At 35.2% G+C, this 15,136-nt stretch overlaps 1 protein-coding gene across 1 annotated transcript in view; it reads left to right on the top strand.

The window, feature by feature from the left end:
- The window catches only part of ASZ1 (ankyrin repeat, SAM and basic leucine zipper domain containing 1), a 64,468-nt gene that overhangs the window by 29,277 nt on the left and 20,055 nt on the right, over positions 1-15,136 (top strand). The window contains exons 5-6 of the mRNA XM_005550597.3: positions 12,865-12,976; positions 13,800-13,934. Of these exons, the coding sequence (XP_005550654.1) occupies positions 12,865-12,976; positions 13,800-13,934 (247 nt within the window). The remainder of the gene's footprint in view (positions 1-12,864; positions 12,977-13,799; positions 13,935-15,136) is intronic.

Raw genomic sequence — 15,136 nt, 5'->3', positions numbered from 1 at the left:
AAAAGATTATTGCGAGAGCAACTAAACAGTGTTTCGTCAGCACTATACCTGCCAGTATGTATAGAGGTACTTCTCTCTCTATAATGGCTGTACAGTATTCCACTGTATGGATGTGATATCTTAATCCAGTATTTCATTGAAGAACACTTGGATTGTTTCCATTTTTTAGTTTCACAAAAAAAGTACTACAGTGAACATCTTTGGCAAGTTGGATAGATTTTTTGATAGAACACATTCCTAAAGTGGAGTTGCTGAGACAAAGGTAGATGTATATTTAGAATTGTGATAGTGTTATGGGAAGGCAGGCCTTGAGCATGAGATGTCCAGGTTCTTGGCGTGTTGAACAAAGAGTTGAGCAAAATGCACAAAGTAAGAAAGGAACGAAACAGCGAAAGTAGGGATATATTGAAGCGAGGTAACACTCCACAGGATGGGAGTGTTTTAAGCAGATTAAAAAGATCAGATAATACTGAACTATATATAAAAATATGACATGAAGACCAACTATTTTACCTTTAGTACAGAGAAATGACAAATACATCATTTGTGGTTCAGGAGCCCCACTGACAAGGTTTTCTGGGGTTTAAGTACCCCTTTTGAGGTCCCTATTGGCCACCCACTATGTGGATGAAGGATTTGGCCTGTGGCCAATTAATAGCTGCAGTGAGTTCGCCTGTGGCCAACCAGAGGCCAGACTGGACTGGCACCCTATGCAGATAAAGGGATAGCCTGCGCTTGGCCCACGGCCAATCTGTGGCACTTTGCCTTTCCACCTGAGACTTAGTGGAATGGAGAGGCTTGTAGACGGAGTAGCCTTTGATCCTTGTTACTAGGCTGTGGAGAGATAGGGATTTTTCTTTTGATCCAGCTTTAGGAAGTTAGCATGAATTGGCCTTAGGTTCTCTGCCTTCAGACCCAGTGTTTTCTTCCAGCTTTGGGAAATTAGCATGAATTGGCCTTAAATTCCCTGCCTTCAGACCCTATTCTTCTGCCTTAATAGGTGTTACCAAATTGTCTTCTGAAAAAATTGAAAACCTTTACACTATCTCCAACAGTACTTGAGAGGACATACATAGTGACAGCACTAGATATTTTTTTTATGTTGTGAGCTTTACTGTTTGATTTGCAAGTAATGATGCCTCATTTTAGTTTGCATGCTTTTTAATAATACTTAATTGATTAGTCTTGCATATTTTTGTAAGTTGTTTGTATTTCTTTGTCTACTAATTAATTGCCTATGTACCTTGTAGTTTTGCTGTTTGGTAGTTCACATGTTTCTTATTGATTAACAAGAATCTTTTGTATATTGGATCTTTTAGGTTTTTATTGTGTTTGGTTTGGCATGGTTTGGTTTGGTTTGGCATGGTTTGGTTTGGTTTGGTTTGGTTTGGTTTGGTTTGGTTTGGAGACAGAGTCTCACTATGTTGCCCAGGCTGGTTTTGAACTCCTGGGCTCAAGAGAGCCTCCTGCCTCAGCATCCCAAGAAGTTGGATTATAGGTGTCTGCCGCCATGTCTGGTAGGTATTTTTAAATTCTTTTAGTTATTTTGATTATTTGTATTAAATTAAATAATTTTATTTTTAATTTAATTATTTTAATATATGTTGTAGATGCTATTTCTAGTTCAGTTTTTGTTTATGCTTTAAATTTTTTTATGTTGTGATTTTGAATGCATTTTTTGAGAAAAAAATGTCAGAAAGATAACTTACAAAAAGTGTGTTAGGCTCAGAGATTTTAATAGGTTACTTATTTTAAACTTCCAAGGAATAGATTACATTAATACTATCAAAACCTAAGGGGGAAAAAAAAACCTTTCATTTCTTGTTTATAAAGCAAACATAACACTGATTCTGAAATCCAATTTTAAAAAGATCCACTTAAAGAAATCTTATATGAACATGGATACACAAATCTTAACCACGTAATGAAGTATTAGGAAATTTAATGTTATCGGCAAATTAAATGAATAATATACCTGATCAAATTGATTCAGGTCAACTATACAAAAATGGTTCAACATTAAGGAAATATATAAGCAGGTCAGAGGATTTTTAAGGTAGTTATCATTATAATAGATGCCAGAAAGATATTTTATAAAAGTTAAAATCCCTGATTTTTATAACCTTAGTAAAATTTGATTAGATGAGTAGCTCCTTAATTTCACAAACATATATCTGAAGACAAAACAAATCACATGTTTAATGGAGAAGCATTAGCAGCATTTGCATTAATGTCAGCAACAAGGCAAGGATGCTTGTTATAAGCACTTTTAGTTTTACCATTGTTTTGGGAACTGTAAGGCAATTCAGTTATGTAAGAAAAGTACAAGATGTAGTTAATAATAAAAATACCTATTAATTACTGAGAATTTACTTTGTGCATGGTACTGTTCTTTGTTACTAAACATTATTTTCTCATCACAGATTGTGATACTAACACAAATAGGTGCCACAAATGTAGAAACTATTTTATGCTCATAGAAAGTTGTAGAAACTGAGGCAGTGAGAGTTTAAGAAACTTATCTAAGCCAGTAAATGTTGGAGGCTAGATTAGACCTAGGCATTCTGACTCCACAGCTTAACACTCTAAATCAGAGGTTGGCAGACGTCTTAAGTTTCACTGGAACACAGCTGTGCTCATTTGTTTATATATTGTCTATGGCTGTGTTCATGATACAACAGCAGAGTTGAGTGGTTGTGACAAATCCCTGTATACATCACAAAGCCCAAAATATTTACTGTCTTGCCCTTTACAGAAAAAATTTGTTGACTGCTGATCTAAACCATTGAACTATGCCTCTAATTAAACTATTAGATCTTTTTATTAGGAAAAGGAGAACAAAATCATGATTTTTAAATTGTATTAATGTATGCTTGGTAAACCGAAAATAGTCAACTCAGAAATAACAATCATAAAGTATAGTAGTTTCTACAAAACTAATGTGCAAACTTCATTTGATTTCCAACTCACAAGAAACGAAAAGCTTGAGAATATAATTTATTATGATTTAAATATGTGAAAGATCTAAATGAAAATTTTAAAACTACACCAAGTAAAATAAAAGAAGATTGAATAGACACGTCATGTTGGCTGGATGTTGGTTGTCATCTTGACTAGGATGACTCAATATTTAAAAAGACTTTTTTTAAAATCTAAATTTATAGAATTAAACATCTTATTCAGAGTGCCAAAGGGATTGTTTTAACTTGATGAAATGATTCTAAAAATTCTGGAAGAAAAACATGACCAAAAAAAGAATTTTTGGAAAAATAGGCTTATAAATTCAAGCTCTTAAACTGAGAATATGCTAAAGTCTTGCCCTTCCACAGAAAGCTTTAGATATAAAGGTATTAAAATATTTTGATAAAGTTAGTTTTGAAACAAAAAAAGTTATCTCTGCAATGGAAAAAGAGTAACTCGCCAAAGAAAGAAACAGATGGGCAACTCTAGCAATACCTAAAATCTGCATTACTGATAGACAAGGTTATCTTATCTTCTGTGTTTGGAGGCCTTTGCCATAGACCAGAAGGTAGGTGCACAACCATAAATCACCAAAATCTGAAGAATATAGGTATCATGAAACAGGTACAACAAATTCAACAAAAGAGTGACTTAAGCTAGAGAAAGTGGGAAAAATAGAGGAATCTAAAAAGGCCTTTATTCCTGAACAATAAAATAGGGATTTGCCTTCACAAAATAACAGCAGATATTAAAAAACAAGAACAATGAATTATGAAAAAAGGAACTATTGAATATTAAAACTAAGTATATGTGTAGAAGAGGTAGAAGAGTAGATGGGACTCATCTAATGAGCTGATTAGTGGACTAGAAGATAGAGGTGAGGAAATATCCAAGAATATAACACAAAGGGCTAAAGAAATGGAAAGTATAAAGGAAAGGTAGAGACATGGAGAATATTTCCAGAAGTCCTAACATCTATCAAATAATAATTCCAAAGGAGAAAATAGAAGATAGACTATATTTGAAGCAATAAAGACCAAGAATGTTTCCCAGCTGAAAACAAATTTGTAGGATTGAAAGAATTATTGAATAAAATATTTATATACAAATAGATATATATACATTTTTAATTAAAATATGTAGACACATCACAATAAACTTCAGAACATTAAGAATGAAGGCAAAAATTCTCAAAGTTGACTACAGAAGAGATTACTTATATATCAAGAAAACTCCTATCAAGAAATGACCATCTTGGCCAGGCTTGGTGGCTCACCACTGTAATCCCAGTGCTTTGGGAGGCCAAGGTGGGAGGATTGCTTGAGCGCAGGAGTTTGAGACCAACCTGGGCAACAGAAATTTTAAAAATTAGCCAGGCATGGTGGTGCATACCTGTAGTCCTAGCTACTCGGGAGACTGAGGTGGAAGGATGGCTTGAGCCCAGGAGATCAAGGCTGCAGTAAGCTATGATGGTGCCATTGCACTCTAGCCTGAGTGACAGAGCAAGACCCTGTCTCCTAAAAAAGGGGGGCCGGCATAGGGAAGAGTATTTATGTTAAATTTGTATTAACTTTCCATCATAAGTTTGGTGTTCTAGTAGCTGAGGAGCGAGTGAAGCAAAATAAAAGTAAATATCTCTTTTCTCATGAAACTATGTATAGTTATTGATTAACTTTTCTCTTTGTTGAATAGTAAGGATAAGCTTTTTGGAGAGGAGAGGACTTAAAAGTAAGTACTGTACTTGAAGAAAATAATGAAATTAAAAGCTTTCAGATCAAGTGGGTGGGAGTGAAACTAAGAGAACTTGATCAATCTAACAAAGTGATTCCATGTCCAAGGAGACATGGAAACATGTATTTATTATGGAAGCATGATAAACAGAAGGTGCAAAAGTGTCAGAAATAAATCCAGCCATATTAATAACTAAGAAAAGTAATATAATCGGTAAAACTCACTTATTAAAGTAATAGTAACTCTCATATTGGCTAAAAGCAAAATCCAGTGAAGTCACACCTAAAATAAAACATTACATTAGAGTGGAAAATAAATAAAATGATTTTTTAAATGCCATTTATTCAGCAAATATTTATACCTGGTAAATATCAAGAAAAAAAAAATACCCCAGGGTAGTAAATAAAATGCAAGGCAAAAATTACTTAAGGGACCAAAGAGAAAATGATGTTTTTAGAAGCAACAATTTAACAAGATGGTTTTAATATATATGGCTTTTAAATATATAAAACAAAAACTAGTAGAACTAAAAAAAGAGTGGAACATCCATAATCATATTTGAAGACTTTAATATATCTCTTAGAAAAACATTAGACAAAAAAATATAGAATAACACAATTAACAAGAGTATCTAGTTGATATTTACCTAGAATTCTGACTTTAACATAATTTACATGCATGGATTATTTTCAACATAAGTTACGTCATAGACCACAAAGAAAGTCCTTAAGAATTTTTTTTTTTTTAAATGATACCTGGCCAGGCACAGTGGCTTATGCTTGTAATCCCAGGACTTTGGGAGACTGAGGTGGGCAGATCACCTGAGGTCAGGAGTTCAAGACCAGCCTGGCCAAAGTGGTGAAACCCATCTCTACTAAAAATACAAAAAAATTAGCCAGGCATGGTGGCATGCACCTGTAGTCCCCAGCTACTCAGGAGGGTGAGGCAGGAGAATTGCTTGAACCTGGGAGGCAGAGGTTGCAGTAAGCAGAGATTGTGCCATGCGCTCCAGCCTGGGTGACAGAGTGAGACTCCATCTCAAGAAAAAAAAAAAAAAGAAAAGAAAAAAAAAGTTATATCTTAATAATTTCTGGTGATTTCTGGATTAATTAAAATAGAACTGGTAAAAGTGACAACACAAGGCCTTTATATCAGAACTTGGGTGATTCAGACAAAACGCAGAGGAAATTTCCTCAGAGAAAAATAATTTTAAATTCACTTATTGGCAAATTAAAACATATGAACAGTATATTATTAATGTTTAAAAATGACTTTGCTTATTGTATTATTTCCATACCTAGAAAACCCTAAAGATTTCCCCCAGAAGACTCCATAAACCCTGATAAATGACTTTAGTAAAGTCTCAGGATACCAAATCAATGCACAAAAATCAGAAGCATTTCTATATACCAATAATGTTCAAGCTGAGAACCAAATCAAGAATGCAATTCCATTTATAAGAACTGCAAAAAAATAAAATAATTAAAATACCTAGGAATACATCTAACCAAGAAGGTAAAAAGATCTCTACAGGAGGACTGAAAAACACTGCTGAAAGAAAAGGATTTTCCATTCGTTTTTTAGAATACATCTAACCAAGAGGTAAAAGATCTCTACAAGAGAACTGAAAAGCACTGCTGAAAGAAATTATAAATGACAAACAAATGAAAAAGAATTCCGTAATCACAGATTGGAAGACTGCAGTATCATTAAAATATCTGTACTGCCCAAAGCAATCTACAGATTCTATGTGATTCCTATCAAAGGACCAATGTCATTTGTCACAGAATTAGGAAAAACTATTCTAAAAGTCATATGAGGTCGGGCATGGTGGCTCACACCTGTAACCCCAGCACTTTGGGAGGCAGAGGGCAGACAGATCACCTGATGGCAGGAATTTGAGACCAGCCTGACCAACATGGTGAAACTCTGTCTCTACTAAAAATACAAAAATTTGCTGGGCCTGGTGGTGCATGCCTGTAGTCCCAGCTACTTGGGAGGCTGAGGCAGGAGAATCACTTCAACCTAGCAGGCAGACGTTGCAGTGAGCCGAGATCATGCCACTGCACTCCAGCCTGGCAACAGAGTGAGACTGTCTCAAAAAATAAGAAAAAAAAAAAATGAAACCAAAAAAAAACCTGAGTAGCCAAAGCAATTCTAAGCAAAAAGAACAAACCTTGAGGCATCATGTTACTTGACTTCAGACTATACTAAAAGGCTGCAGTAACCAAAACAGTATTGTACAGGTACAGACATAGACACATAGACCAATGGAACAGAATAGAGAACCCACACCAACAACCAACTGATCTTCTTCAAAGTAAACAAAAATAAACAATGGGGAAAGGATACCCTATTCAGTAAATGGCACTGGGAAAACTGGATACCCATATGGAGAAGAACGAAACTGGATTCCTACTGCTTACCATATACAGAAATCAATTCAAGATAGATTAAATACTTAAATGCAAGACCTCAAACCACAAAAATCCTAGAAGAAAACCTAGGAAATGCTCTTCTGGACCTTAGCCTATGCAAATAATTTATGACTAAGTTCTCAAAAGCAAATGCAACAAAAACAAAATTTGACAAGTGGAGCCTAATTAAACTAAAGAGATTCTTGACAGCAAAAGAAACTATCAGCAGAATGGGAGAAAATATTTGCAAACTATGCATCCAACGAAGGACTAAATACCCAGACTCTATAAGGAACTTAAATCCGTAAGAAAAATAACCTCATTAAAAAGTAGGTAAAGGACATAAGCACTTTTCAAAAAAAAGACATACAAGCAGTCAAGAAACATGAAAAAGTACTCAACATCACTACTCATCAGAGAGATGCAAATCAAAACCACAATGAAATACCATCTCACACCTGTCAGAATGGCTATTATTAAAAATTCAGGCTGGGCGCAGTGGCTCACACCTGTAATCCCAGCACTTTGGGAGGCCAAGGCAGGTGGATTCCAGAATCAGAAGTTCAAGACCAGCCTGGCCAAGATGATGAATCCCAGTCTCTACTAAAAATACAAAAATTAGCCAGATGCGGTGGCAGGTGCCTGTAATCCCAGCTACTCAGGAGGCTGAGGCAGGAGAATCGCTTGAACGCAGGAGGCGGAGGTTGCAGTAAGCCAAGATCACGCCACTGCACTCCAGCCTAGGTGACAGAGTGAGGCTTCTTCTCAAAAAATAATACATAAAAAGTCAAAAAATAGCATGTTGGTGAAGCTGCAGAGATAAGGGAAACACGTACACTGCTGGCAGGAATGTAAATTAGTTAAACCACTGTGGAAAACAGTTTGGAGATTTCTCAAAGAACTAAAACTAGAATTACCATTTGACCCAGCCATCCCATTACTGAGTATATACCCAAAGGAAAATAAATCATTCTACCAAAAAGACACTGCACTCATTATGTTTATCCCAGCACTATTCACAATAGCAGCTGGGCATGGTGGCTTATGCCTATAATCCCAGCCCTGTGGGAGGATCGCTAGAGGCCACAAGTTCGAGACCAGCCTGGACAACATACAGAGACTCCATCTCTACAAAAATAAAAAATTTAGCCAGGTGTGGTAACACATGCCTGTGGTCCCAGCTACCTGGGAGACTAAGATGGAAGAATTGCTTGGGCTTGGGAGGTTGAGACTGTGGTGAGCCATGATTGTACCACTGCACTACAGCCTGTGTGACAGTACAACCCTGTCTCAAAAAAAAAAAAAAAAAAAAAAACCCACTGTTACAAAGATACAGAACCAACCTATGTGCCTATCAAGACTGGATAAAGAAAATATGCCACATATAGACCATGGAATACTATACAGCCATAAAAAAGAATTAAGCCGTGTCCTTTGCAGCAGCATGCATGCAGCTGAAGGCCATTATCCTAAGTGAATTTATGTAGAAAAAGAAAACTAAAAAAAGGAAACCAAATACCACATGTTCTCACTTATTAGTCAGAGCTACCCATTGGGTACACATGCGTATAAAGATGGAAACAACAGGTAACTTGCTTAAGTCCAGCTGCTGGCTACCCATAAACCAAGAACAGAAGAAACAACATGTGGTGAAAGGAAAGTAATTTTATTTATCAAATGCTAGCAATTGGAGAATGGCCAGGCTCATGCCTTCAAAAGACCATTCCAACTTTTTGGGCTAAATGAAGGGGTTTAAGAAGGAAAAGGTGTGGAAAATATGCAGGAGTGTTACCTGAGGGTGCAGGTCTACCTGTCTTGTTTCAATGATTATCTTGAGAAATTGCCTGTCCCGAAGGTCTGGTTTGCCTCATCCTGACTTTGGCCTGGTAGTGGTAGGCTAACTGTTCGTAACTACCCCTAAGTGGGAGCTGTATCTCTCTGCCTGGTTTATTTCAAAATTGGCCCCTGGATTACCTAAGCAAGCACATAAGTAGATAAGCAAGCACTGTTCATTGAAGTGCCTGGTGGGAAAAGTAGAAACAAAACGTTTCAAAATATGTTTCAAAGCTGAAAACAAGAAAGGAAAAAAAGTTTTAAAATGCATTTTGAGGCTGGGATACTTGGTTAAAAATAGACACTGGGGAATCCAAAAGGGAGGAGGCAAGGAGGGGTCAAGGGTTGAAAAACTACCTATTGGGTACTATGTTCACTACTTGGGTGGTGGGATTAATAGAAGACCAAACCTCAACCTCAGCAACACACAATATACCCATTAACCAACCTTAACGTGTACTAAAAAAAAAAATGAATCTAAAAAAAAAAAAGACTTCTGGATCCAAATTGTTACCTAGACAACTGTAAGTCAGATATATTCAAATACATAAATACATCACCATCACCATGTATTTATGTATGCATATATGCAAATACTGGGTGCATTTCTAATAAGCAGTAATAGATTTCTTGGCTTTTATATTTTTACTATAAGTTGTATTGTTTTATTTTCATTTCATGTTGTTCATTGCTAGTATGAAGAAATACAATTGATTTTTTAAATATTGCTCTTGTATGCTGTAATCTTGCCAAATTCATTAGTTCTAGTACTTTTTTTGTAGAGTCCATCAGGTTTTCTATATACATCATGCTGTCTGTGAATAAAGACAATTTCGCTTGTTTTCCCATCTGGAGGTCTACCATTTTTCTTATTTTTCCTTGTGTTATTCCACTGACTAGAACTTCCAATAAAATGTTGGGAAGAAATGTGAGAGCATACATCCTTGACTTGTTTCTGATCTTGGGGGAAAGTACTCTTTCACCATTAAATATGATGTTAACTGTAAATTTTCCATAGATGATTTTGTCAGGTTGAGGAAGTTCTCATGTATTCCTACATTGCTGAGAGAGTGTTTTTGTTAGAAATAAATGTTGGATTTTGTAAAATACTCATTCTGCATTTGTTGAGGGTTTTTTTTTTCATTTTTAGTTTGTTAATATGGTACATTATATTGATTGATGTTTCAAATATCAAACCAGCCTTGCATTCCTAGGATAATTTCCCTTAGTCATGATGTATTAACCTTTTTATGTGTTTTTGGATTCTGTTAAAATTTTTTCAAAACATTTTTATTTTCAGTGAAGATTATTGGTTTATAGTTTTCTTTCCTTATAATGGCACCCTCTGGTTTTGGTATAAGAGTAATTTGTGCTTCATAGAATGAGTTGGAAAGCAGCTTCTTCTCTTCAGTTTATTGGATGAGTTTGTTTAGAATTGGTGTTGTTTTCATTAACTGGTAGAATTCACCAGTGAAGCCATCTGGCCTGTTATTTTCTTTGTGGAAAATTTAATTTAATTTATAATTACTAATTAAGTTTTTAAAAAATAAATCTAGGGCTATTCAAGTTATTTCTTTTTGAGTGAGCCATGGTAGTTTGTGTATTTTGAGAAATTTATCCATTTCATCTAACCTGTCTAATTTATTGGCATAAATTTGTTCATAATACTTCCTCATACTTCTACAATCTGGATAATCTGTACTGATGTTACTTCTCTTGTTCCTGGTACTGCTAACTTGTTTCTTCTCTCTTTTTTACTTAATCAGTCTAGCTAAAGGTTTGTAAATTTTATTGATCTTCTCATAATAAAGATCTGAATAAGAATAAGGAGTTAGCAGTATGAAGGTCTGGGGACAGGGAAGAGCACTTGCACAGTTCCTGCAAAGGGGAGATCTTGGCATTTTCAAAGACAATAAATTGTAAGTGGCCAAGAATAGAAGCATGAAGAGGAGTTACAAGGCTATGGCAATAATATAAGTCAGAGAAAGATGATGTTGTCTTGGACCACTGCAGTGGCTAATGAGGTGAAGAGAAGTGATCAGAAGCAGATTATGAAGGTGAAGAGAAGTGATCAGAAGCTAATGAGGTGAAGAGAAGTGATCAGAAGCAGATTATGAAGGTAGGGCTAATAGGAGCTGCCAATGACTTGTACTCAGAATGACAGAGAAGAGTCATGAACTATGCCTAGTCTTAAGCCTGAATAATGTGGTTAATGGTGGCTTCATGAAATAGGGAAGACTGAGAGGAGCCGATTTGGGTTATTATAGGGGTAAGTGCAGTGGAGATGAGACATCAATGGTTTGGACTTAGATGTAATGAAGAATTTGAATTAGAATGGTTAGTTAATTCAAATAATTTGTTGTCATGCGTGTGTGTATGTGGGGGTTTTTTGTGGCTTTGTTGTTGTTGTTGTTGTTGCTGTGAGACAGGGTCTCACTCTGGTTGCCTAGACTGGAGTGCAATGGCATGATCTTGGCTCACTGAAGCCTTGACCTCCCAGGCTCAGGTGATTCTCCCACCTCTGAAGTAGCTGGGATTACAGGTGTGCACGACCACACCCAGCTAACTTTTTTTTTTTTTTAATTTTAAGTAGAGGTAGAGGCGGGGCTTTGCTCTGTTGTCTCGAACTCCTGGAGTCAAGCAATCCACCCACCTCAGCCCCCCAAGTGCTAAGATTACAGGCAGGAGCCACCACACCTGGCAAGTTGTATATAATTTTTTACGTTTGCTTAAGTTATCCAGGAAATTCAATCTTTACTTCATAAAGATTGTCTATCTAATGAAGCCACTATGTAAGAGATATTCAAGGTAGAGGAGGCAATGTTATACAACTGCCTTAGCATATAATTTCACATAAAACATTCAAATTATAATATACCATGAAATAGAAGAAACAAATATATAGGAATTGCTTTGTGCTAATAAGGACATTGGTGTGAAGTGATCAGATTTCAGGGTATACCTTATGCTAACAAGCCTTACAGAGAAATAGTCTATTTGTAGGTTGTATATGTAATGTGAATAACCAATAAAAACTTTCTTGGTAAGATCAAAACATGGAGCTCTGAAATTATTTATTTTTCTTTTCCAAAGTTCTTTGTGTATAAATCAGATCTTGAGGACGACTCAGGAAAATTGGACTCAGAATCTCAGACCTCCTTTAAAACAGACCATGATGTTATGTTCAGCCCAAGTAGAGCTGATAAAATCTGGTGTCCTTGGAAGAGGCCCAGAAGCTGACTAACTTCCAGGAGTAGAAGGATTGAATCTCTAATTTTGGGAAATGATAAACTACAGAGAAACCACTATCCTCTCCCAGAAAGTACTCTTAAGAGAATATTAAGCTGGTTAATCTATTGGACTTATCTCTTTTCTGATTACATACAGTAAGTCTCCCGGTCAGAATAAAATTCTTTCAGTCTCAAACTAAAGTAGAATCATAATAGAATACATTAAGGAATAAAGTTTTTAAATTTACATTTTTGTTTCAGCAATCCTCTAAATAAAATGTAATAAGCATTTAGTATTAGCAAATCCTTTGAGGGCAGGGACCTTGTTTGTGTCACTCATTACTATATTCCTAGCAGAAGCATAGTGTGGGTACTCTGATAATTTTCTAGATGAATATGTATATTAGTGAGACTTCATAGTAGAAAGCATGGCTTATTTCATGTATTTTTTAATACATTTATTCACTAGAGGGTGCTGTGTAAGCATTCAGCACTTTAAAAGTGTCATCTCTTTCACTTGTACTTATTTGCAGGAAGATTGGATTTTTAAATCACCTGATTTAGCAAAAGCTTTCATTTCTTTTTCTTTATTTTCAAAGTAGTACTGGTGGTATTGTGTATGGTTAAATTAATGAAAATGAGAGATTAATGGCAGCATTAACACAAATGTTTCCTTTCTTCCTCCTCCTTAGGAGACTTATGACCCCAATCATGTATGCTGCTCGAGATGGTCACACCCAGGTTGTTGCTCTCCTTGTTGCTCATGGAGCAGAAGTTAATACCCAGGATGAGAATGGTTACACTGTGAGAAACATTTTTACAATGTTTCTTTTTGTTTCTGTTATTATCAGTAATCCATTTTAAAAAAAGAGTTTTAAGAAGTAATAATTACAAAAGGGCTGGAATATAATTGCTATCTGGTGAAAAAAAGCAACAGTTGAAATAAAAGGCTGGCATGGTGGCTGACGCCTGTAATCCTTGCACTTTGGGAGGCCAAGGCGGGCAGATCACCTGAGGTTAGGAGTTTGAGACCAGTCTGGCCAACATGGTGAAACCCGGTCTCTCCTAAAAATACAAAAAATTAGCCAGGCATGGTGGCACGCGCCTTTAATCCCAGCTACTCAGGAGGCTGAGCCTGGAGAATCGCTTGAGCCCAGGAGACAGAGGTTGCAGTAAGCCGAGATCATACCACTGCACTTCAGGCTGAAGTGCAACAAGAGTGAAACTCCATCTCAAAAAAAGAGGAATTAATTGACTCTCTTAGTCCTTACTCTTGATTAAAAAAAAAAAAAATTGTAACACACAGCAAAATCTGGGCTCTAAAATATACCTAAGAATTCTTTTTTGTAGAAAACTGGTGATTGGCAAATAAATCCTTTTATTCCATAACATCAGTTAATTGTATAAAACACTGGTTTTAAAAAATCAATGAGCTTTGCAGTCAGCTTTGCAATTACAACTTTGGAAATATGTTTACATTATATTGTAAAATCAAGAGATTGCATCATTCTATTAATTAACTATGTTCTCTTTTTTATTGTGTCATAAATACTGTTAAAAACTTTTCCTGTCTGTCTCATATACACTCCTTCTCTTTAAACAATCTTCTTTTTCCCCCCACTTACAGGCTTTAACATGGGCAGCACGTCAGGGTCATAAAAATATAGTTTTGAAGTTGCTTGAACTTGGAGCTAATAAAATGCTACAAACCAAAGATGGAAAGATGCCAAGTGAGATTGCAAAAAGAAACAAACATCATGAGGTATCCTTCTGTACATATTAAACTTATTTTTTGTGGCATGTCACATTATCGTTTGTAGAACTTTTTTATTAATTTGTTAGAATTTACAAGGGTAATTATAGTGTATCTGGCAATTATTAAATGTTTAAATATGTATCTTTCCTCCAGCCAGGTAATGAGAACTTTATTTTGCTAGAGTATTCATCTTCTGTGAAACAAGAGGCACTTATAATACAGTAATTTAAAAGCTCTATAAAAGAGTAATAAAATCTTATTCTGGCCCCAGGAATAAAATTGTAATATACTATTTAAACATTTCAAACTGGTCCAGAATTTTAAGTTATTGAGTGAAAGCTAGTAAAATGCCAGTTTGAACTTGTAACTAAAACATTCTTTTGTAAGTTTAATTAATATATTAAAAAATTTAAAAATTAAATTATTTAAGCAACATTTACTCTTATATGTGTGACAGGGCATACGATAAAGTGATAATATACCTGGATGTATAATCTATCATTTAGATGTTAAGCTCAATAATAAATACTTGCCATACATTAAATTACTTTATCAATATAAACTTTTGGTCTGAAGATTAAAGCTGTAGCCACAAGTCTGTAACTTGTAAGCAAGGATCAAATATAGTACAATAATAAAACTAAGTTGTTTAGTCCGGGAGTTTGTAACACTGAGTTCCTGAATTTGAAAGCATGTAAAATTCCAAAGATTCCGTCATGTAATCATCAAACCAAGCCACATTTACTGCATATAAAGTAACTTCCTCTAACCTTTTAAGCAGTCTGATAAACATGGCTATCATTTTCCAAGTATTATTCTAATATTTTCAGAATTATTATAGGGTAAACAGTAATCACTAAAGCCCTGCAGAACTTCAAAAAGGAATTTACCATTTTTCTTCTAAACTTTGAAAATTCAAAAACTTAAAATTATTTTATTACATTGTTAAATGTAGAGTAGATGACACCAAACTTGACATAAGAAGTTTATGAACATCAAAGGTTATTTTGAGTCATAAATCATTTATTGAAATGAGATTTGATCTTGTATTTTGGCTGATTACATGATATAACCTTTACTTCCTAAGAAGTTAGATTTTAAAACTCAGGAATGTCACCATGTATTTTTGAGGTGTTCAGTTAGGATTTGTATACATTTAGTCACGCGCATTACTCTCTTCCCACTTAGCAATGTTTTCAAAGTACTAT

Source organism: Macaca fascicularis, chromosome 3 (genome assembly GCF_037993035.2).
Source record: "Macaca fascicularis isolate 582-1 chromosome 3, T2T-MFA8v1.1".
NCBI lineage: Eukaryota > Metazoa > Chordata > Mammalia > Primates > Cercopithecidae > Macaca > Macaca fascicularis.
The sequence above is the reverse complement of the archived record's forward strand: the minus strand, read 5'-3'. Positions and strand labels throughout refer to the sequence as shown.